Here is a 24,878-nt window from a genome sequence, read left to right as displayed (position 1 = left end):
AAAATACCAAGAAATAAGCGACGAAATAAAAACCGTAAGATACACATAGCTGTGTATTTTACACATAAAAAAACTTCGGACATCTTGGATATTAAAGCACCCTATGTAACGCACAGCCGGCACAGCTGAATGTTGCTGAATTTTTATGTACAGTGTTGCCATGCTGTTTTCTATATATTTCTTTCATAATTTCAATCAATGTTAAATGTACCTACAAGAATAATAGAATAATAACATTTACTTCTCCGTCATTATACTAGGTATAATGACAAATGAGGTGTCAAATTAAAGCTTATAATCCAAGGATAGTACTAAAGGTGGGAAATTAGATCGGTAGTCTGTCCGTCTGTCTGTCTGACTGCGAATATAACTCCTCCGTCACTATAACAGGTAGAATGACAAATGAGGTGTCAAATGAAAGCTTGTAATACAAGGATCGTACTAAAGGTGAGAAATTTCTCACTTTTATTACCATCTTTGGATTATAAGCTTTCATTTGACACCCCATTTGTCATTCTACCTGTTATAGTGACGGAGGAGTTATATTCGCGGTCGGACGCACAGCAGGACAGACAGGCTATGCCAAACTTCTCACCTTTAGTACCATCCTTGGATTATAAGCTTTCATTTGACACCTCATTTGTTGTTCTACCTGGTATAGTGACGAAGGAATCATATACGCAGTCGGACAGACAGCCTAGGTTAAATTTCTCACCTTTAGTACCATCCTTGGATAAGCTTTCATTTGACACCTAATTTGTCATTCTACCTGGTATAATGACGGAGGAGTTGAGTTTGCAAACAGACAGACAAGACGGACGGACGGACAGACGGACGTGGACAATTCAATGTTTTCACATTTTTTCAAAATTGGGGAAAACAACAACATAATAAACTTTACGTAATTGGTGTTTCAAAACTACTTACTTTTAACACATTACACAATATTACAAGGTTTCTAGCAAGTTAAACGTCACAATGATTTCAAATAATCAAGTAAAAACCTATATATACATAACATATTAGAACATACCTAAAATACACAAAAATGATACATTTCACACACAAATATAATATCACAAAAAATTGTAACGTGGTAGTATGAAAAAATAGAGGATACGGCAACGGTGTTACATGTGACGGTCGGACCGAGTCGGATCCAATGCCAATATCTACACAGACATGTTAGGGTGCTTTAATATCGAAGATGTCCAAAACTTCGATGAACTAAAAATTTGGAGGATTACTAATAAGATACAGTGGAGTAGATCAACACGAAAGAGCTCACTGCGGTGTAGCTACATAATATATTAACACGTTGACGGACAGTGCGTCAAATGTATAAGCAAGTGTTGTAACACTATACGTATTTTGCAATGTAGAATAGGGAAAAATGCAACGTCTATAGACGTTGTGTCAAATTACATCAATGGAAATTAGGCGTCTATAGACGTTCTGTCCGTCAACATGTTAATAAACGAGAAGCCGCAACCAAGAATAGAAATCTTTTTCTTTTTTACGAGCTTTTTATTAGCTATGTAGGTATAATATTTTATTTATTTTTTACTCCCATTTATCTAATTTTAGCTACATATATCTTTATTAAGTATGCAGGTTTCGCTTGCGTAAAACACAAACTATTAATCTCTAATTCTTCGAGAATACTTTCTTCATGTGCTCTTTCTTTGGCTTTCATGACCTTTTTTGCGTGTACTTTGGAATCCCTCTAATTTTGTATATTTGCTTGTTGGGATGCTGCATCCATCGTTGTCCAGTTCGGTTTAATTGTCGAGCCAGTTCTTCTTTGTAATCATCGTTATTTTTTCTACAGTTCTATCTCTGAATTTGTCTCTAACTAGAAAATGGTCACTCTCTGTTGATGTTAAGTGCCCTGAGATCTTCAAAACTATTTGGTCGCCAAAAAGGAAGTGAAAGTAGCAGTATCAAAAGCTTATACAAATCAATACGATCAACTGAATACCAGGGAAATACAAATAAAGATAATATAAAATAGTCAAACATAGCGCAAAGAAAGCAAAAGAGTTTAATCAGATTAGATGTATCCGAGATAAAAATAATAGAATACTAGTTCAGGCATACTTACAGAGAAAATGTATATCAGAGAAGATTGGTGAGAATGAAATATTAAAAAACGATAACGTCGAGGACAGCTGGGAAAAACTCATAAATAACGTAACAGATAATAGAACAAGTGATGAAGTTTAAATATCTAGGCATCACACTATTTAGCTACGGAAAGCTCGAAACAGAAGTTGAAGATCAAGTGAATAGAGCAAACAGAGCCGTAGTTTGCTTGAATCAAACAATATGGAGAAATCAAAATATCTGGAAAGAAATGAAAGACAATCATCAGCATCAGACCAATAATGACGTACGCGGAAGAGACACTACCTGGCCCAGAGAGGACAAATAGAATTCTAGAAACAACAGAAATGAAGACCCTTAAAAAAATTATTAATGGTAAGACACTGTGGGACAGAGCTAGAAGTACAGATATACGACGGAGATGCAAGGTGGAGAACATTAATAACTGGGTAAGAAATAGAAGAGTAGAATGGAACGACATATAAGCCGAATGACAAGAAATATACTAGTAAAGACGGCGAGAGACGGTTTCCCAATAGAAAGAGAAAGACGATCCGTGGGAAGACCACGAAAACGATGAAACGACAACTCTGAAAAACAGATAGTCATGTCTACACAAAAAGAAGAAGCAGAAGAAGAGTTCAGGAAAAGGATGTGAAAAAAGATGGAAGAATTACCTTGACAGTTTATTAAATGGAGAATTTGACAGAAATCTAGTTGAGTTAACGGAGACAATAACCGCAATGGTCACCAAAATAACAGACGAGGATTTGTTAAATCAGTTCAAAACATAAAGAAAGGTAAAGCAGTTGGACCACATAATATTCCTGGAGAAGAGACAGGAACAAGTTGGCTAACCTGTTTATTTAATAGAATTATGGAATTATGACAAATGCCAGACGAATGGAGAAGCAGTAGTATATTAGTATCTGTTTCTTATTGTGTTTCATATGGATATGGTCAAAACTTTATATGAATGAATTAGAAGAAAAACGTGGGCTTGGAAACTAGAAAGATAGATAAAAGAAGGTATCTATAAAACTCTTCTACTTTTACATGTGATCTGAGTTACTTGTGGAATTCTTATCACTATAACATTTTTAGTCGATGTTAAAGATATTTAAATTTAAATGGCGGTCTGATTCTCAATTTTTAGATTTCTGATGTGCACTCGATCTTTGAAACGTTTATTAGGACGTAAATCCTAAATATCAACGTTACAACTTTCACTTGTGAGGTTATTATCATAAAGTTAAAGACGATCTTAACGACATGGAAGTCATTATTAGCTAGAAAGCCATTATTTTTGAAAAACTCTTGTAGCAATTTATTAATGGTTGTAGTTTATTTATACAATTTGCTGATAATTTGCATATTGGGTCGAGACGAGTTTCACACATGCCGGGGTATGAATGAATGCAAAGACTTCGTCTTACAGAAAACAAATAAATGTAAATTAAAAATGCGGTTAGTAAAACAATGGCTCATTTTTCGAAAAATCTTAGGAATGTGTCTTGGCTTGCAGCAGAAACCAAAATGTTGCTCGCCGTATTCAAATATCTCACACTACCCTCGATATATTTAAAGCTGTGGGTCAGAATAAGGAATGTAATACCGAAACAAAAATGTAAATTCGCTATGCAGGGGCTGAGTAGGGTGTTTGGTAGACTATTTTTAAATAAGCATTCAATTGATCTCTTAGCGATTTCATTCAGTCGTATATCCTATCACTTACAGTTATTAAAAGCAGAGTACACAGAATGCATGTGAAGTCCATCACTCAAAATAATTATTAAAAGTACAGTACATGGCTCGTCATAAGCACCGCCCCCCACCTAATTGCGCATAAAATTCGTACCGTTTTGAACCCTTAATTGCATTCTATTTGTGCTCAAGTGATAACTATATTATAACAGTGTCGTATTAAGGTAGTGAGGTAGTTTAAAAGTAAACTACGTACAGTCCATGGCCAAATTATTATTACCACCTACCTATGAATTTTTACAAAAATCAACTATTCCACTAGGTACATTTTGTTTAAAAATTATTTTAAAATTTAATTTTGTTATGTAATGTTAATATTATACATTAACTATTCATTCATTAAGCATTACAATCCCTAGGGATTATAGCTCATGCCATGGTGTTCAAAATCCTATTATTGGGTGAGGTGGATTAGTCCTCTGTCATTTTATAGCTTGCTGTGTGTCTTTTCTGCCGTCGTCGCTCTTTTCCATTTCTTCCTGTTCTTGCAGTGAACTTTCCAGTCTTTCACATACATTGCTCTTATGTCTTCTTCCACATCATCCAGCCATCTTCTTCCAGGTCTACCTCTACACCTGGGCCATAGTTGGTGTCTAGTTAGTTATCCTTGTCAACATATCTGATTGTGGGCGTCTCTATATATCTCCTATCCATTCTAAGCGAAGCGATTTTATGTATCTGACTATATTTTCTCTCTTTAATTCTTCTTCAATTTCGGCATTTGTTTTCATTCGTATTTCTCCCTCTCTTGTTACATTTTGGCCCTGTATTGTTCTCATTAGTTTTCTTTCAAATTTTAGAAGGCTATCTTCCTCTTTCCTGTTAATCGTTGTTGTTTCCATCCCATATGTAACAACAGGTCTTATTAAGGTCTTATAGGTTCATCTTGGTTATCTTGCTTAGAGTCTTGCTTCTCAGCAGATTTCTATTCATTCCATATTTTATGTTTTTTTGCCTTTCATAATCCTTTCCTCTGTTCTCTCTTTTCTGGTTTTCCTTATTGTTACTCCCAAGTAGCTAAAGGTGGATACAGTTTCAAATTTATGGTTCTGTGTTATTAGATATTTCTGATTTGTTGTGTCGTCCTTCCCTATCGTCATGTATTTTGTTTTGTGCTGGTTTATCTGTAGCCCTATTCTCTTCGCTTCCTTATCTAATTTTTCAACTGCTTTTATAAGTGGTATCTTTGTCTTCGCTATGATGACTAGATCATCTGCATATGCTACTAGTTGAAGTTGATCTGTAATAATGTTTTTATCTCACAATAAAACACTGAAAAACGTTTGTTTTCTATACTTCCACAAAATTTATTACAACTATGTTATTACTACAGCTGTTTCGGCAAAGTGCCTTTCTCAAGTGGTGAAACTCACTTTGCCGAAACAGCTGTAGTAATAACATAGTTGTAATAAATTTTGTGGAAGTATAGAAAACAAACGTTTTTCAGTGTTTTATTGTGAGATAAAATGAACTTCCATCAAGTAACGGTCGAATCCATCAATTATTTAATAATGTTTTTGTTTGCAAAGTTTGTCCTCCTTATTATTACTTCCAAGATCAGGTTAGCGTTAGACAGTTGTTGTTCCGTTGAAACTGATCTTTGCTGTGGGGTTCTTTAGGCTCACTTTTAGCATATGTCTTAATTTTTCTGGGATTCCAAGATTCTCTAGCTCCTCCATCATTTTCGTTCGATTAATTGTGTCAAAAGCGCTTTTGAAATCTAAGAATATTAGGTGTATTTCTCTGTTGTATTCTCTCGATTTTTGAATTATTTGCTGCATTGTACAAATGTATGGAATTAATTGTCGATCTTCCCGGTCTGAACCCGTTTTGGTATTCTCCTAATATTCGTTCAGCGCATAATTTAAGTCTCATGCTTATTATGTTTGCTAGAATTTTATATGCGGTGTTCAATAAAGTTATGGCTCTGTAATTCTCTCACTCCTCCCGATCTACTTTTTTATATATAGGTACTATTATACCTCTGTTCCAATCGTCTGGACATTAACTATAGTATATTTAATAATAAACAGCAATAAAACATTTGAAAATACTACATATTTATATATTTTTTATTATTTTGTTGAGCTCCTGACCTTAATCCCATAGAAAATGTTTGGGAGCTCTTAAAACGAGAAATTTCCAATAAAAAGGTCACCGACAAAATTGTTTTGATTGAAGAACTAATACATCATTGGAACCACAATGACAAATTGAAGTTAATTTAACTGCATTCAAAGTACTCCAAGTACTACCCGTAGCGGTAATCAAAGTTGGAATGGGGGCTCAACAAAATATTAAAAAAATATAAATATGTGATATTTTTAAATATTTTATTGTTGTTTATTATTAAATATAATATATTTAACATATAAAACAACAATAATACTATATGGCGTAACCGACACATTAACTGTGAGAAGAACTCAAGAAAAAGATTTCCACAAAAAGTAATATTTAAAATGTATTTAGAGATTAACAGATAAGTTTGCCCCAAATGTTGACCAAAAAGTTTTTTTTTGCATTTTTTGTTTCCGAATATGTATTTTCTCTGTCCAACACAGGAACATATTGAATATTAGATCTTTAAACTGTATCTTCCTTATATAGCATTTTTGGATCAGATTGTTTGATCAAATCGACCAATTCGGTCCTGTTTAACCAAACCTTTGATGTTTCCGAAATTTTGGAAGTTAAATAATTATTTTTAGGTTATACTATACTATATCACGGATACTTCTATTGATAGTATTGATATTAAAATGCCTTAAACAAAATAAATAATGCTGAGCGTCTTAAATTCAACTCTGAACGGAGTTTACGAAGAACAAAAAGAAACCGGCAATGTTTTTGATGATACCGCGATTGAATTATTTTATTAAAATGCAACAGCAACTTTCTAAATTACAAGCAATTGCAGATTCGGTCACATCATAAATAGTCCGGTAAGAATAGACATTTATTAGGCATAATTTGTGAATAAATAAAAATCCTCATCCATAAGTTCTGCTGTTCAGGCATTAACTAGCTCCATCTTTTCATGGGCGTCTTACACTTCTTCTTTCTTTAGGTTTGTCAAGTTTTTGTTTAATTAGACGATTTTTATCCATGATCTTATATGTTGTTTCCAGAATTTTGTTCTGTATTCTTTTATTTTCTCATTTAACGAGTAGTTATTTAGTTCTTTCTTGCGCCTTCATTTCTCTGTCTATTAAGTCTTGTAGTCCCTTTCACTCTTTTGAGGATTTATTTCTCTAGGCTGGGTGTCTTTATAGGTGTGGCTATTATTATAATTAAGTTTTATCCATTCTCCACTTCCAATATTAGTATATATGGCTGAAGAATTGCTTAAGTCAGTTCTGGTATAGTTGTCTGTCGGACACCAGGCATGGTTTTAACATATTTTTTTTATTCCTAAAACATCTGCTGTAATCTGCTTAAATTTTTTATGGAAATTAAATGAGTCATATTGTTTCATGTAACCTCTCTGCTATCTTGACATTGTTCTTCTAGTAACTTTTCTTTTGCTTGCTTTATTTTAGTTCGTATATCTTTGTTTATTATTGCAAGGTGTTCTTGAAAGACTGTAGGTATTCCCATGACTTCCTGCTCGGTGACTATTGAGAAGTCCATCAGCATCAACTGTTGCTACTAAGTTATATTGTGGATATTGAGTGTCTGGAGACTTTTGCCCCTTGACGTTGGGTTCTTCTAGGTTTTCGAAACTGCGTTGCTGGTGTAAGAATTGCCTGTCGGTCGATTTTCTGTCCTGTGATCTTGTACGTTATCTGTAATCACGTTGAAGGTAACCCACCAATCCAGAATTTGTAACACTTTGGCCGCCCTTGACGTTGTTGTTTCGTATAATCAGCTATTAGGCTGATATATCTCTCAAATTGATTCGTTGGAACCTTAGATACGCACCTTCAATTGACTCTGGTATACTTGCTTCAAATATTGGCTGCCGTATTTTAGTTGTAGAGCCGATACGAGTGTTTCATAAGTCTTTTGTGCGTCTTGTCGGATGTTTTGCTAATATGGAAGCTGTTGTTGATTTCTGTTTATTAGCCACTAAACAGACTTAAGTTTCAAAACACTCCGAAACCCTTTGCTGTTACCGCTTCCGAGCAGGAATCGAAAAACAAAACTCGCAACTATATAAAAACACGGCAGTCTTCAAAAAGTTTGCAAAAAGTTGCAATTTAGTTTTACGTGACACGAGTTTGTGTTTTGTCGTTTTAGTGGAAAAGCGCTATTAGAATGAAAGTGAAATTTATGTTGACCTTTGACCTTGTAAATTGTAAAATTTAACATTTAATTTATTAACATTATTTAATACCGTTTCACCTTTATGCGATTTTTTTGTGGTCACACCGTTTTTTGTCTATTTCGACTGGATTAAAAATAGATGAACAACACCAACACAACTTTCTGAATTGTTTTTTTTTTAACTAGTACAACTGCAACTTACATAACTACTTTGTTATCTAAGTTTTTGTTTTTGTTGGATCAAGTGTCGGTGATTTTAGCCATTCCCATGTTTTTAAATGTCAATTCAATTCTGTGGTTACAAATTATAACAATGAATATAAGACATTGAATAGGCGTATAGTTATTTAGTCAGAGTATTTAGAATTTTTTATTTAAACAAAAGACAGATTTAATGAGCCTAGATTTTATGTCGTGATATAGTTATAATCAAAACTTCCCATTTAACTATAGTCGACGCCAGAATATCTGGATAGCTAGGACTGATTTTCAAGTATAAAAAATTTAACACAAATTTAATCTACAACCGTCCACATTTAAATCCAAACTCAATAGAATAGAATAGAATAGAATAGAATAGAAATATGCTTTATTGTCATGAAAAATTTAACAATTTTATAGACAAAGCTTACAAGAATCATAAATAAAAACAATAACAAATAAATTTACTAGAATTATACAAATCGTCAATATAAATAAAACATGATAAAGTGAAATAAAAATCAGTAAAATAAAAATCAGTAACAATCTATTGCAAAATTAAAAAAAATTGCAAATTGCGTAATCTACCTTAAGAAATTTAATAAGTAATTTAATAAGTTATGCTGCCGCATATGACACTCAAATATAGATTAAGATTCTACTTATACCGTTGATTGAGATATTGGGAGATACCCCTCCAATATCTCAATCAACGCTTATACATAAGAATACTGTAATTTCTTAGTTATTGGTTAAGAAAATCTGCTATTGAATAATATGGTCTTTCAGATAAATAGGCTTTTGTCATTTTACGGAACTTGGGGAAAGATGTTGCAGATTTAAGTAGTAGAGGGAGATGGTTGTATAGTTTTTTGCAGAATATAATATAGATTTCTTTACTAACTCACTGGACGGGATCGGTAAATAGATGTCAAAGGTAGAATTTCTGGTGGAATAGTCATGTCTAGGTCTTGCTGGAAAGACATGTAGATGTTTACGAATTAAGCAGACAGTTTCTAAAATATATAAAGAAGGTAATGTTAGAATCCTGTGATCTTTGAAGTAGCTTCTGCAATGTGTTGTTCTTCTGAGGCCAAACAGATATCTTATTGCTCTTTTTTGTAATTTAAAAATAACATCGGATTGGGCAGCTGTACCAGAACCCCAAAAAGGCATACCATATCGAAGTTGGGACTCGAACAATGAAAAGTATGTTATTTTGGAAGAGTATGTTATTTTGGAGACAATACTCAATATGTATATAAAATAAGTCTCAAGATGTTGAGCTATTATTAAAAATATTTTGATGTTGAGCTATTATTAATAAGGATCGTTTTGTTTTGTATGCATGTTCTGTAGCTACAGTTGTACAATAGAATTCTACAAATCTACAACAACACTACAGCTATTTATTGTGATTATCTTATCTTGTCTTATCTTATAGTATCGCTATTAATGACCATGCAATTAAGAAGTGTTAAAACGTGGCCAAATGAAGAATAGTAGTTCTTCAACCGATTTCAATGACGTAGCCAGGGTGGTGTCCAGGGGGTCTAGACACCCTCCGAAATATTATCAAATGTTATATAAAATAAAATTCAATAAATACGTAATAAATATTAAATTGGACAATTTTATTTTAAATTTAAGTTAATCAACTTGATCTCTGTAACTTTATTTACTTTGAAAAATTACCATTTAATTGACTTTTATAATTTTTATTACTTTTTTTCTGTATTGATTTTTATTGATTTTGTAAATTTCTGACTGATCGCAAGTTGGATTTCAACCTGAAATACAATGTTCCTGTTCTCGTGTATGGAATGGAAGCATGGATGTTAAAAGCCAGTTCCATTAACCGACTGAAAGATTTTGAAATGTGACGCCTGCGCTGAATGCTTAGAATACCATGAAAAAAGTTAAATGAGGAAGTATTAAGAAGAGTGGAGGGAACTTTTTGAATATGTAAAATGAAGGAGGCCTGCATATTTACTGCACATATTACGAGGAGAACGGTACACTTTTTAGCAACTAGTAGTAGAAGGATGAAGAATGTGAAAAAGCAGCTGAAGCAATTGAAGGAGAGCTAGACAAATAATGCTATTAAAAGAAAATGAGAATAACAGAAATGTGTATAGGGACGCAAGAAGGAAAATGAAAAGACACTGTAGGAGAAAGAAGAGAATATCCAAAGAACATAAGCTAAAGGAAATTGAAGAAAAATTTCAAACTAAAGAAATAAGGTCATTTTACCAAGAGGTTAAAAGAATGGACAAAGGATATCAGAGCCGAAGCATCTATATTAAGAATGAAGAAGGATTACTAATAAGTGAAACAGCGCAGGTGCTAGAAAGATGGAAAAATTATTTCGAAGAGCTATTAAATAATGTTGAAGAGGACGAGATGGACATAACACAGAACATGGAAGAAAACGATACGGTAGTGGGGACGCCAACAAAACAAGAGGTAATGAATATAATCAGCCAACTTAAAAACAACAAAAGTCCAGGAGCGACAGAAATAACAGCTGAAATGTTAAAGGCAGGAGGAGAACAACTGTACGAGCAACTATATTGGCTGGTGAAAAAGATATGGGAAGAGGAAAAAATGCCAAATGCCTGGATGCTGGCTAGAATCTGCCCCATACATAAAAAACTCCTTTTACTCGCTTTGCCGCGACTTCGCGCCAGCACGCTTGAGCGTAGTGAGAAACGTTAAACAACTGTTCGCCTTCTCTTTTGTAGATTACTCCTCGATTCAAAAAACATATTCCAATGTGCATGACTTTACGATTTGGCAGACAAATAAGAAGATGAAGATGCAGTTGTCAAAACTTTAAACGCATTTTTCTCAAAACTGCTTTTTCAAATGCGGTGGACATTGTAACTGAAAAACTACTCGGCCGATCTACCTGATATTTTGCACAGATTTTCTTTAGACATTTCATGAGGTAACAACGTCGAGATATTTTTCTTTTTTTGCTTATCTTTTGTCCAACAATAATAAATCTGTTGATTTTCACAAAATTTTTACCAAAAATTTCATTTTTTTGATTTCTAAGTGATACCAAAAATTCAAAAATCATTAAAAATAAAAAACTCGACGTTGTGACCTCGTGAAACTCATAAGCTAATTAAATCTTTTTGAATTTTTTGTTCCGTATGATCTAGTGACGAGTTCTGATGTCCACCGCAAAATCCATTTTTTTTGTGAGCTGCCTGTCAAAATTTGTCACCAATGGCTTATTTTTCAATATTTTGGACTGAATTTTTTTCTAAATATTCTTTGAATTGTACTTAATATGTTTATTTAATTTAAAAATAAAATAATTGTACCATAGCTTCGAAAAAAAAATTCACAAAAATGTGTTCAAACCATACCCCCCCCCCCCTTAAAGGAATTAAGAAGATGAGTTGCTATTGCTATATACTGAATTTTCGAAAATTTAAATATAAATGTGTTTATAAAATGAATATAAAGTTTAGTTAATAAAATTCACTCTTGAATATACATGGTGTTTGGTAAAGAATGGGCCATAGCTTAACCTTAGATTCCTGAGCTTAAAATAGGTCGATTTAAGCTAACTTACCTTAGTACGAAAGTTGAATAAATTTTTAAGTAAAAATATTAAGAGAATAAAAGTTTTGAACCAAAAGTGTGTAGGGGGAGTATGTATATGGGGATAAAAAAAATTGAACCTATTAAATGAGCGCTAAAAGGCGTATGTGGCGCCCGCTAGGTAATACATCATTTTTGGTGGCGAATTTAGATTTCTCACCCCAAAAAACACCCGCTTACCAAATTTAGTGTTGTTATCCCATGTCTGTCAGGAAATATTCAACAATAAATAAAAGTTTAACTTTGACACCCTGTATTTCGGTTATTATCATATTATCAACTTTCGTACTAAGGTAAGTTAGCTTAAATCGACGTATTTTAACCTCAGGAATCTAAGGTTAAGCTATGCCCCATTCTTTACCAAACACCCTGTATAACGAAGACATCGTACTGTCAGACATTAAGAAATGGAGTATGGTTCTCGTTTTTTAAGTTCCTACTTTGGGTGCAAATAAATTCCATCGTCTTGTAATGAAAATTTTATTTGTGTATTCAAATTAATATAATCCTCAAATATTTTCCTTGTATATATATTTTTTTTTAAGTCCAGATTTTTTATTTATGGTTTTTTAGGTAATTTTCTACGACAGTGATTGGAACCCGACTGTGGACCAGCAGGCTATGGACAGGGCCCATCGGTTGGGTCAGACCAAGCAGGTGACGGTGTACAGATTAATTTGTAAAGGTTCTATTGAAGAACGCATCTTACAAAGGGCTAGAGAAAAGAGCGAGGTAAGTAAGTGGAAGATTAATGACTGACTTATTCTAATTTTGGATTTGTTTTAGATTCAAAAATTGGTCATTAGCGGTGGTAACTTTAAACCGGATACACTCAAGCCCAAGGAAGTGGTGTCCTTGCTGTTGGATGATGATGAATTGGTACAAAAATGTACGTCAGTTTATTAAATAAGTTAATTATGTTATTAATGATTTATTTATTATTTTCCAGATCATTTGAAAATCGATAATACTTCCGAAGAGTTAGACAGGAAACGAAAATTACAATATAAGGTAGGAAAATCATGAGGTATAAACACTAATTCCCTAAAAACCCCAAAATTAACCCAATAATAAGCTAGTGAAGATTATAATTAGTAGTTTACTAAGTTCAAATTATTAGAATTTAGAACCTTTTTTTCAGACTTATTTAATTAGGATTTAATTAGTTCCTGATATCTTACAAATTTTCAACAATAGAATATTTATAAGGGGAGTTGATAAGGGGATTTTATTTATTATAGACACTAGATTTGTGAGCGTTCTTTACACGTTGTTACGTTTCATTACAAATAATTAATGTGAATTTTGAACCTAAAATTGTATATTTTCAGACAATACCAGTTGGCATGGAACCCAAAAAAGCTAAACTGGAATCAGTTACATTAGAAGAAGCTACTAGTACTGTCGTCGAAAGTGGGCCCAACAGTCCATTAAGTGTCAATTCTAACGACATTCTGATAGATGATGGCGTAGACATTTACAATGATGAATCTGATTCGGCAATTACGAATAGTAAGTGTTTTTTTTTAAACAAAACCAATCTTATTTTTCTGTTTAAATTTTTTCATAGGTGACTTTAACAACCACATTTAACCCTTTCACCAGTGAATTCATTTTTAAATGTTAGAGACTGGAAACAACTCACTTTTATAATCAGAATCATTAATATAGACACATTCTGTATATAATATAATTTGTCGTAAAATGCCTCTTTGTTCATTCTAAAGATATGGGCTCTTTTACCACAACCCACAACAGTAGTTTTGACTGGGCTTTTAAGATCCCATCAGTAATAAAAAAAAACAATAAAAATATAATTTTTTTATTCAAAAATAGATAAGATTTTGTACGGCTTATTTTTTCTGTCATAAGCTTTTGCATTTTTGTGTGCCTATCTGGACGAAAAGTGACTGTTCTTTTAATTTTGGCCTTGGGTTTCCCCTAACTTATCAACTGCTAAGCTGTAGGCACTAAATAATTAAGAAGAGGCACTTTCTATATTTGATTCTGAATTTCCCAAAATATTATCCATGAATAGATTGCCAATCAACAATTTAACAATTACCATTTATTATAAGCAAAAATATGTAGATAACACACAATCGAAGAACATCAAAATTAAAAGAGGGGTGCGGCAAGGTTGCATTCTCTCTCCATTACTATTTAACTTGTACTCGGAAGTTATTATGCAGTGGTACTGGATGACAAAACTGCTGGAGTTGGAGTAAACTTAATTCCTATTAATAACTTGAGGTATGCATATGAAACCGTGTTAATGGCAGAAAAGATTAAAGGATTGAAGGGAATAGTACAAAACGTTTAATACGGCAAATTTACATTATGGCTTAAATATGAATTTGAATAAAACCAAGTTTCTAATCTTTACCAAGAAACAAAAAAAATGCCCAACTTATTATTGACGGCCAAAATATCGGACGAAATAAATGAGAATGAGAATTAAACATGCATAAAGGGAGAATTATGTCAAATTAAACAAACATTAGAATTAATGGAAATAGAAAAACATACAAATAATGGTTGTCTTGACCGGGTAAGAATTGATACAGCAGACTAAGGTAAAAAGCACGATAGAGAAACCTACCTAAATCTAAAAATAGATACACTGTTTAGTAGACTTAAACAATGGAGAAGAAAATAAGGAAATCATAGAAAAGAAACAGAAATTAAGAAATGTTCCGAACGAGAGAATATTTCTAAATAATAAAGCAACGAAGGAAGAAAGAAAAATTTAAAAATAACTAAAAGAAAAGGAAAGACGTAAATATGGGTTACAATAGTCACTATAAACGTTGAAGAAAAGAGATAGAATAAAATAAAAGAGAAAATTTTAAACAAGGGTACAAAAAACCAATACAGGAGAGTAAGGACATAAATAACGACCAAGCAAACGAAAATATCTTAGATATTGCAATAGATAAGATCACAACGGCAAATTGCAAAAGGAAATGATACTAGCAGAAAGAGTACAAACAAAAAAAGACAAGCAAACAAAAATAGCCACCTGGAACATCAAATCGATGCTAAAGATAGGAAGATTGTAGGGAATCAGCAAAAGAGATAAATTATAATACAGATCTCACAGCAGTATAAGAAATAAGATGGGTAAAATAAAAAAAAAAAGGAAAAATAGTGGAGCTTCTTATGTATAAAACAAATTTTTAGCATCAAAGACTTCAAACCCATCAATGGAAGAATCGCCACACTAGGAGTAAATAAGGAAAGGAGGGGAGAACTACTTAAAATATGTAGTCGGTAATAGCATGGGAATAATATTGTATAAACAAACAAATGATAATGGACATCGAATTTGTCAACAAGCAGGAATATTAAACATGTTCTTTTTAACAACCAGATTTGAACACCCCAGATAAAAAGTTACGTTAATACGAGTAGTGCATATCAATTTCTACTGTAGATAGGGACAGCTTGTAATTGCTATTATTTATTATCTATTTGTTTTAGAATATACTGTATACAATGTATACGGCACAACTGTCAAACCAAGGCTTCCTGGAAGAGGGTCATCTCGAAGGGGACGGCCTAGAGGATCTCGAAGCCGTACGACAGGTCTTGGCCGCCAGATATCTAATAGTTCTTCTGTCTCTACATCACCGGGACCTGGTAGTATCTTTTTAACGGGTAAGTATTTACAAAGATAAAATAATAATTCGTTCACTCTGTGTGGATTCTGGATACTAAAAAATACTGCTTCCTTTGTACCGAAAACACATTTGGTATACACACACCCAAACTTATATGGAATCACCATGTATTTCAAAGTAATATTTATTTCTTTTGAAAAAACTTGTTATTGTTGCGAAGATTAAAGGTTTTTATTAAAAATAAACAAATATATAAGACAATCGCATAGTACAGCCCGGTACGGTATAGATTATTTGCTTGAGTTGCAAGTTGAACGAAAATAAATAAACTATCTTTTGCGTCCAAAAACGAAAATAATGCCTCATGTGGGGTTATAGAACTTACAACGAGTAAAGATTATTGGTCTTGTGGAGAAAGTAATGTTCTCAGATAGACATAGCTGCAGAGCTAGGCGTAATACAGGGCGTTCTGTCCAACACATATGCTAGGTAAGAGGAACTAGGAAAGCTCAAAAATAAAGCAAGGGAAAGTCGCCAAAAGTAATAACGGCTCTCCACGATCGTTTAATTGTCCAATCAGCTGGAAGACACCCAACCATTTCTCACCTGCAGCTCCAAAGGCAGCTTTTGGAAGCTACAGGTGTAACTGTTTCAGTTGAAACGATAAGAAGAGTTCGTGCCAAGAAGTATACAGCAGGAGACAGTTATGGGTTCCCGAGTTATCCAGGCAGCACAAGATTGATCGCCTAAATTGGTGTCTTCACCACCAAAACTGGAACATTGGGAATTGACAAAATGTGCTATTTTCAAAAACAGTCAGGATTTAATGTAATCAGATGGAAAATCAGATGACCCACGAAATCGTGTACTTAGAGGTCGAGGAAGACAAGCAAGAACGAAAACTGTCAGATCTGTTCACAAATATACAAAGGGAAGTGTAATGTTCTGGAGAGGAATTGTGATCCGTAAAAAACTCCTTTAATTTTCATCCAATCAACTTTAACTGCTCACAGGTATGTTGATAACCTGTAGTCAGGCTCTGGAGAGGTGCAACAGGAGAAAATTTAATTTTATTGCATGATAATGGACCTCTACATACCATTAGAGTGACTACAGACATCATTGAAGCAGAAGGTATCCCTTGTTTGGATTGACTTGCTTGCTCACCCGAGCTTAATCCTATAGAGTATTTGTGGCATATGCTTAAAAGAAAAATTAGAGCTCGCCGGGATAATCCACAAAACACCGCACGGCTAGTACAAGCTGCCTTTAAAGGATGGAGCAACCTACCACAACAAAATGTTGATAATTTGTTTAGGAGCGTGGCCACGCAAACTGAAGCTTGCATAAGGGCTAGAAGTAATAACACTGACTACCACAAAATACAAAAAAATAAATAAAAACAGGTTAAACATTATTCGTTTTACATTGAAATTTTGTATGCTATTGACTTTAAAACAACTACTTTCTACTGTTAAATACTTTATTGTTTTATTTAATTGTTATGTATTTGTTATTAAATTGCTTTAAAATAAATATTGTTTGACTTCGTGTGTTCGTTTTTTTAAATCCGCACGGAATAGTAAGAAATATCACATGATTCCATATAAGATTGGGTGTGTGTATATTCTTGAGTGAGTGATTTTCAGTAATAATAATATCGTATGGCATTTTTGCCGAGGAGATCCTTTCGGACATGTTCCGGCGTCATTGCATCTTTAACAATGTTTGAAGTAGCTAGTGTCGATGCACATTAGGCCAGAGGGACCGACGGCTTAACGTACCCTCCGAAACACGGTGAACGACTCATACCATTTTTAGAAATGAAAATGTTGTTGGTGCCAAGATTCGAACTCATGCGCTCTGGGTTATGAAGCCACTATCTTACGCTGAGTTAAGGCAGTCCACGGTATTTTTCAGTATATATACTGTTTGCTTATGTTTATTTAAAGCCCCCATATTTTATAGTCCTCGGTTCATTTCCTTGTAATATATTCAATGTCTTTATACCTACTCTTGTGCTATTACTAGTTGATCATCTGCAAATAACAATGATATTGTCATATGTCCTTCTCTAGTTTACATACAATAAATATACATACTTCCTTGTTAGCGGCCACTTTCTTTTCAATAATCTGTGCAAGGCAGAATAAATGGTCAATAGTTTGTCTACCTACCCTGACTCGCTTGTTATTTGGCTTCTATATTTTTGTTTTCATCTTCTCTCCATTCCTGACCCCCCCGAGGCAGTGTAGTGGTCATCGTGATGTCGTGTATTGTCCGACTCCAAAGACCTCTGTCTCTGGCCATTTCCTTTAACTCAAGCATAGGTCTTTTGCACATTCCTGTGGTTTGATTGATCCATCTTCTTGGGATCTTCCTCGTGATCTTCTGACTTCTAACTTTCCTTGGATAATAAGTCCTTCCATGTTTTCTGTGTTGGCTCTTGCTGGAGAGCCGTTTGCTGACCTTTAGCTCATTTAAAATTGAGTCTTTGTCCTGTGATCGGTACACAGAATTCGTAAAATTCTTCTCCAGCAGAACGTTTCAGTGGCATCTATCTTTCTTTCTTTTCATTGTCTCTACCTTTAATCACTTTTCCATATATTCTACTGACTGAGGTTAATTACAATTTTACAAATTATTGAAAAAACAAAGAATCGATTGAGATTTGACATGCTGTGTATGTTATATTTCAGATCAACCGTCTCCAGATTCTACTACTATGTCTGCAGCTTCGATGCATTCATCACCGTCCCACTGCTTTTTGGAAGTTTCTGGAGCTGCTCAAGCTAGCAGTTCTACTGCTCAAACCCCATCAATGCGGCGGGGTCCTGGCAGACCCCGTTTAAAACCAGGTGGCCCGTCAAACGCCGGTTCTAGAGGAACATACCGACCTCGCAAACCATCAAGGCCTTTGCCGGTCCCGTTACCTTCAGATGGCACCAACCTAGGCTCTAATGTAAATAGTAACGCGCAGTATTCAAGTTATTCGTTCTACGATTATCCCGACGATTAATAATATTTTTAATTTTTAAACTGAATCTAGGGGTCAGCTAGACACTGTGACCTTTTCAAATTTTTTATGTATTTTTGGCTGCTGAACAATTGAATTATTTATAAGGTTCTAGTTCGTAAACTAAAAGAGATAAAAAGAATTTTCAAATAAAATTTGTTCCTTGAAAAAGAAAACAAAGAAAATGGCGTTTACTAAACTTTAATCCAATAATTAGAACTCGAGATATTGTAAAATTAGTGCAAAATGGTTGCAAATTTTTCGAAGCTTTTTCGATTGTAACTCAGCTTCTAGGCATGCAAATGAGATTTACCAGTCTCATTTTAAAGCTTAATTTATAGACGTTTAAACAACATTTGTTAAATTACTTTATCTTTATTTTGTATTAAAGTTATACCCGTTTCAAGCTGTAATTTTCGTACAATATTTGTTAATTAATTTGTTTATAAGGGTTTTAAGCAAATTTGAGCAATAAACATTTATTCACTAGAATTAACTGTAGTCATAGAAGGACTCGAAAGGAACATTTTAAACTTGGGAAAATGTTCTAAGGTTAATTTTTGGCCAATATATGGATATTTTAATACCGCGCTCTGAGGCGCAAGATCAGCTCGCAGCGAAAGGACACGCGCGCGAACGGCTCGATACAAATTACAGTTAATATAGGTTATCTTCATTTTTGAAGATCCTAAATAAAATTTCCTCACATAATTTTTGTAATTAAATCATCATAAAGTACATCCTTTTTGATTATATTTACTTTTTACTTCAATTTTTTGTACTAAATAAGGAATAACATGAAAAACTAAATTCTCAGAAATTTAACTTACATGGAAATTGTTCTTATTTATTAATAATATTTTTACAAAGATTTTCTTTCATGCATCTACATCGATATATACTATTCAGATCTCAGAAATCGATAAGAAATCTCAGCTTTTTTAGATTTACGTAAAAATTATTCAATGCCAAATTTGTACCAAATTAAAAGATTACGAAATTGAAACACTTATGTATTATACTATACAGGGTGTTTCATTAATAATTGTCCATATAGTAACTGGAGAAACCTTAGCACAAAATACGAAGATTTAACCTAAAACACTTAAATAAAATGTGGTTGATTACTGAGTTACAGGGTGTGTTATCTAAAAATTTAAAAACTATTTTTGCTCACCATTTTAAAACTGTTTGACGTATCCTTTTCATACTTGGCAGAAGGTGCGACTACTATACAACCTACTAAATTATGATAAACAAACGTTTCTAGCTACTACCAGATCGTACGACAGGGGATAGTGAATTGTTGACCCTTCTCAAATTCTACGCTACTGGAGGAATTACTATTTTAGTGCCATTTTTAGATTCTCCAATACTTTCTACGTAAATAATATACTCTTCATTGGTAACGATAAAGTCATTAATTTTCGAGATATTTGAAGTTAAATATGAAACGGCACAGTTATTTTGATTAATTTATGATATAATTCATATGATTAAAATTTAAAAATTATTTGTATCCAGTACTTTAAAACTATTTGGCGTGTCCTTATCATACTTGGCAGAAAGTGTAGGTACTGTACACCCTACTAAATTAGAATAAACAAACGTTTCTAGCTACTACCAGAGGCGTACGACAGGGGATAGTGGCTGGTGGATAGTGGCCAAATTCTACGCAACTGACGAAATTGCTATTTAAGTGTAATTTTTGAAGTTATACTTCTTTACCGGCGATAGAGGGTGATTTTTTTATATGTTAAAACCTATCATCCCGGCGCATGCGCATTATAACTTTGTTCTGATTGGATGTTCAAATGACATGTCAAAAATTATCCGATATGGCAGCTGTGGTTTGGAGGTAAAGGTAAAGGTAAACAAATGTATAATATATTAGTTTTATTGTTGTGAGGACAGAAACAAAAAAGTTTATAATATTGTAGTGACTTTTAAATAGTTTTTAAAAGCAACAGGTACGTAATAATTGTTAATGTATCATGGGTATAAACCTACCTATTTGATCTGCCAAAATACATAGTATGTAATACTTTTATTTATATAATTTGATTACCATCAAAATTTCTATCAATATTCACCTAATATATTGTTTTTTTACTCTATGTTTTGTTGTATTTTTTCAATTCTAAATCATTTCAATTCAAAATTAAAATAATTTGATCAATTTTCAAAATATCAAAATATCACAAGTTTAATCCGTTTAGTTAGTCGATCTTCGTAAATAATGACACATAGTGTCCGTGGCTAAGCGGAGAAGGCGAATGAATTCCAATACCAACCGCTCTTATCAGCGCTGGTTCGAGTCCCAATAGAAACTTTCTTTTTTGTTTTTTTTTAATACATTTTATGATTGTAAGTATATTTATTATATAATTGTATTTTCAGAAAATACGTATTTAGTTAAAAAAATTTTCGACAATTAATGTTCAGACATCATTTGTGGCTTGTTTAATGTGTTTGTGTGTGTTTTATTCTTTTATTATTTTAATTTTTGGCACTGTTCTAATAAAAATGTTTGAGAAGTAGTAAGTATAAATTAGTTTAATATTTAAACAAAATATAAATAAAAAGTATATTAATTTCGTTTAAATCATATAATAGAAGTATAACTTCTTACGTGCGTACAAAGTACACACACATTCTTTTTTAATTTTCCAATACTTTTTATGTAAATAATATACTCTTTATTCGTAACGATAAAATGATCAGTTTTCGAGATATTTGAAATTAAAAATGAAGCGACACAATACATTAATCAAAATAAACGTGTCGTTTCATTTTTAACTTCAAAGATCTCGAAAACTAATGACTTTATCGTTACGAATGAAGAGTATATTATTTTCATAGAAAGTATTGGAGAATCCAAAAATTGAATTAAAATAGCAATTCCGCCAGTGGCGTAGCATTTTGAGAGGGTCAACCATTCACTTTCCCCCGTCGTACGCCTCTGGTAATAGCCACAAACGTTTGTTTAACATAATTTAGTAGTTTGTACAGTACTTCCTGCTAAGTATGAAAAAGATATGTCGAATAGTTTTAAAATGCTGAACAAAAATAGTTTTTAAATTTTTATATAAAACACCCTGTAACTCAGTAGGGAACCACATTTTATTTAAGTGTTTTAGGTTAAATTTTCTTATTTTGTGCTAAGGTTTCTCCAGTTACTATATGGACAATTATTAATGAAGCACCCTGTATATTATTATTTACCTTTATACATTAAAAGCTATTTTAAAATGTTGAAATACTTAACACATTGATAAAATAAAGTGATACTTGCATTTTATGGATTAAATGAATCTTAGTGTTTTTCATGTTTTTTTCTCATTTAGTACAAAAAATTGAAGCAAAAAGTATATAAAATGGAATCTACTTTATGATGATTTAATTATAAGAATTATATGAGAAAATTGTATTAGGATCTTTAAAAATGAAGATAACGTATATTTAAATATAATTTGTATCGAGTGTAAAAAGCTTCGGAAAATACTTATTTTGCAACCATTTCGCACTAATTTTACAATATCTCGTGTTCTAATTATTGGATTAAAGTTTAGTAAACGCCATTATCTTTGTTGTTTTTTCAAGCAACAAATTTTATTTGAAATTTTTTTATATCTTTTAGTTTACGAGCTAGAGCTTTAAAAACAATTAAATTGTTTATAACAATTCGGATTGAAATTAACTCTCGAAATTCGTAATCAGCAGCCAAAAATATATCTATTAGAAAAAACTTGGGTAGACCTATTAGAAATGAAAAGACGACTAGCCCCCAGACTAGTAATTGAATAAGTCTGACAAACTTTTCAGTGTAAAAATTAAGGTGATATGGTGTGGCTCAGCACACTACTCGATAGTGATATTACAGAAGTATAGCACACATTGGTTCATTTCATGTACACTGATAACTAGTGAGGGTGCCTGAATTAACGTATATACACAAAATTGTAAATATGCAGAAGAAGAGTATATCAGATTCAGGCTCTCGATCACTTGGGAAGTGTATTTAACTAAGTATAACATAACCTTACTTGAGCAGATGCTGTATATTTCGTGATATGTATACTTCATCATATTTATTATTTTCTGTTTTTTTTTTAAATTTTCATTTTAATCCAAAGATTATTTTGTTTGTTAATGGCAAAGTCTTTTTTAGAGATTATTAATACAACATGTTTTAAACACTTTATATCCACATTTTTAAGTGGATGAAACCCTTTATTAGTTTAAGGACTTTTTCGTTATTTTATTCATACTGAATAACTTTTAAACATTAGTATACGTCGTGTTTACCTTTATAAAATATTGTTCCTTGCCAATGTTTTCTTTACTTTAATTAGAGTTTTTCCTTTTCCCGTTTATTTTTTCTAGTTTATGACTGTGGATTATCTGAACTACAATATGTTATGATGTTTCTACTTTTGTTTGAGTGCTTCTAAAATGATAATACTATTTTACAAATAAACTCGTACTAATACGAGTTTTTAAAAACGCAATTACAACGATATGACATGTTTCGTTTTTATTGAGAATTCATCAGGTAGTCGCAAAACCGAGGACATAAAGTAATATAAAATAAAAACATTTATTGCCCTAATAATATCTACATTTCATATTTTAGCCTTCTTGTCATGTTCCGTTTCTGTACACCCTCCTTTTGAACTGGGTCCATTTTTGGGTATCTGGTTCTTCATGTCATGGACTCCTGGACTTCTTTTTCTGTAGATACTTCTTCTGGCATCGTAGCTACTTACCTTACCGGTTGTCTTTAGCAACTACCTTGCTATACCCTGATCAAATGGTCGATCAGTTTATGTTTCTCTCGGTACATCCTCTGTATTTGATTTCTGACGAGGATGTCTCTTATTTTTAGGAATCTTCTTGTGACTTGGTAGAAGAAGTATCTAGTATCTGGTCCTGTTCACAGAAATCTTTACTTACTTAAGTGAGTAGTATTGCCTATAACTCCATCTACTTGACAGTTAAACAAGTATCCTACGTATTAGAGTGATGTTGATAATGTCATTTAAAGTAGATGGGCTACGTAGCAATACCACTGTTTTATGATTAAGTCCCTTTTCTTTCCTTGTCTTGCTTCTTTTTCTTCCTCAGACTTTCCCTTTTCAGAGGTCGCTGTTTCTTACTCTTCTTCGCCACTCATCTCTGTCTATCGTGTCTTCATCTAAACCTTTCTGTCTCAAGCCTCCTGCCACATAGTCCTTCCATCTTCTCCACGATTTTGTGTCTTACGTGACCAAACCATCGCAGCCTTAGTCTTTGTTCTTGAATCACCCCTGAAATGAAACTGTAGTTATCCCCTTTCAGCCATTCTCTCCCCCCTTCCCCTCCCCTTTACTTTATATGTACGGCAGCAAAAGGAGAAACATGATGAGAATTCAAACTTGTTTTATGGAATGCCCTTTATATTTGAAAAAGAATTTTAAAAACTGGAGCTATACTTTTTCTCAATCTATTCTGAGAATGGAAATAATCAAACTCTGGAGTATAAGATTTATCACCTTGTATACTTATTCATGTCTTAGATCTCTTTCGTTGTAAATATTGTAAGTTGTAAGTTTATCTTCCTAGGTTACATGTACAGTTCTAGTCTATATTATATTGTATAATGTATATGAATGTATATAATGTGTTAAGTAGTACTTTTTGTAGCAATATTTTCTGTCTTGATACTGTTTGTATGGTTATATAGAAAAAATGTATCTTAAGGTAGTAAGTACATTGTAAAAACATAATATTATACTAAAGTTACTTGGAAATCCCAGAGTTGTAAAATGGGACACCAGATAGACCGGAAACTAGAAGAAACGAAACATTATTACTTAGTAGCGACAAAGTTAACAGGAACTGGTTAGGATTACATCAAGCAAGGAACACATTATTTTGTATTTTTCTGTTTTGATACTAAACTGTTTGTACGAATACAAAGTCAAAAAGTTATAATTTTGCAAATTTGAAGAGTATTCGTTAAATAAATATTTTTGCAATATAATTTTATGTTTTATTTATATCCCTGTATATTTTATTAACGGAGACAGTAAAGGCCGCGTCCCACCATCAAATAATTTGATCAAACTGGTTTGAGCAAACTGAAAGTGACAGTTAGTGACGTCACATCCTGAGTGTTCATTGTGGATAATAATGAAAAATTTTAATTTTAAATAAAGTACAAACAAGTTAGACAACTCAATACAAAAAATTTGATCAAACTAGACTGATAGTGAGAGCGCAGATTTTTAGAATTTCAA

General features: G+C 32.8%; 1 protein-coding gene across 1 annotated transcript in view; it reads left to right on the top strand.

Annotated features, from left to right (window-relative positions):
• The window catches only part of LOC114325137 (chromatin-remodeling ATPase INO80), a 75,771-nt gene extending 51,149 nt beyond the window's left edge, over positions 1 to 24,622 (top strand). The window contains exons 14-19 of the mRNA XM_028273083.2: positions 12,532 to 12,690; positions 12,745 to 12,847; positions 12,908 to 12,969; positions 13,290 to 13,470; positions 15,442 to 15,618; positions 18,281 to 24,622. Of these exons, the coding sequence (XP_028128884.1) occupies positions 12,532 to 12,690; positions 12,745 to 12,847; positions 12,908 to 12,969; positions 13,290 to 13,470; positions 15,442 to 15,618; positions 18,281 to 18,600 (1,002 nt within the window). The 3' untranslated portion in view covers positions 18,601 to 24,622. The remainder of the gene's footprint in view (positions 1 to 12,531; positions 12,691 to 12,744; positions 12,848 to 12,907; positions 12,970 to 13,289; positions 13,471 to 15,441; positions 15,619 to 18,280) is intronic.
• The last annotated feature ends 256 nt before the right edge of the window (positions 24,623 to 24,878 follow it).

The sequence above is a fragment of the Diabrotica virgifera genome, chromosome 10, assembly GCF_917563875.1.
Source record: "Diabrotica virgifera virgifera chromosome 10, PGI_DIABVI_V3a".
Classification (NCBI taxonomy): Eukaryota; Metazoa; Arthropoda; class Insecta; order Coleoptera; family Chrysomelidae; genus Diabrotica; species Diabrotica virgifera.
The sequence above is the reverse complement of the archived record's forward strand: the minus strand, read 5'-3'. Positions and strand labels throughout refer to the sequence as shown.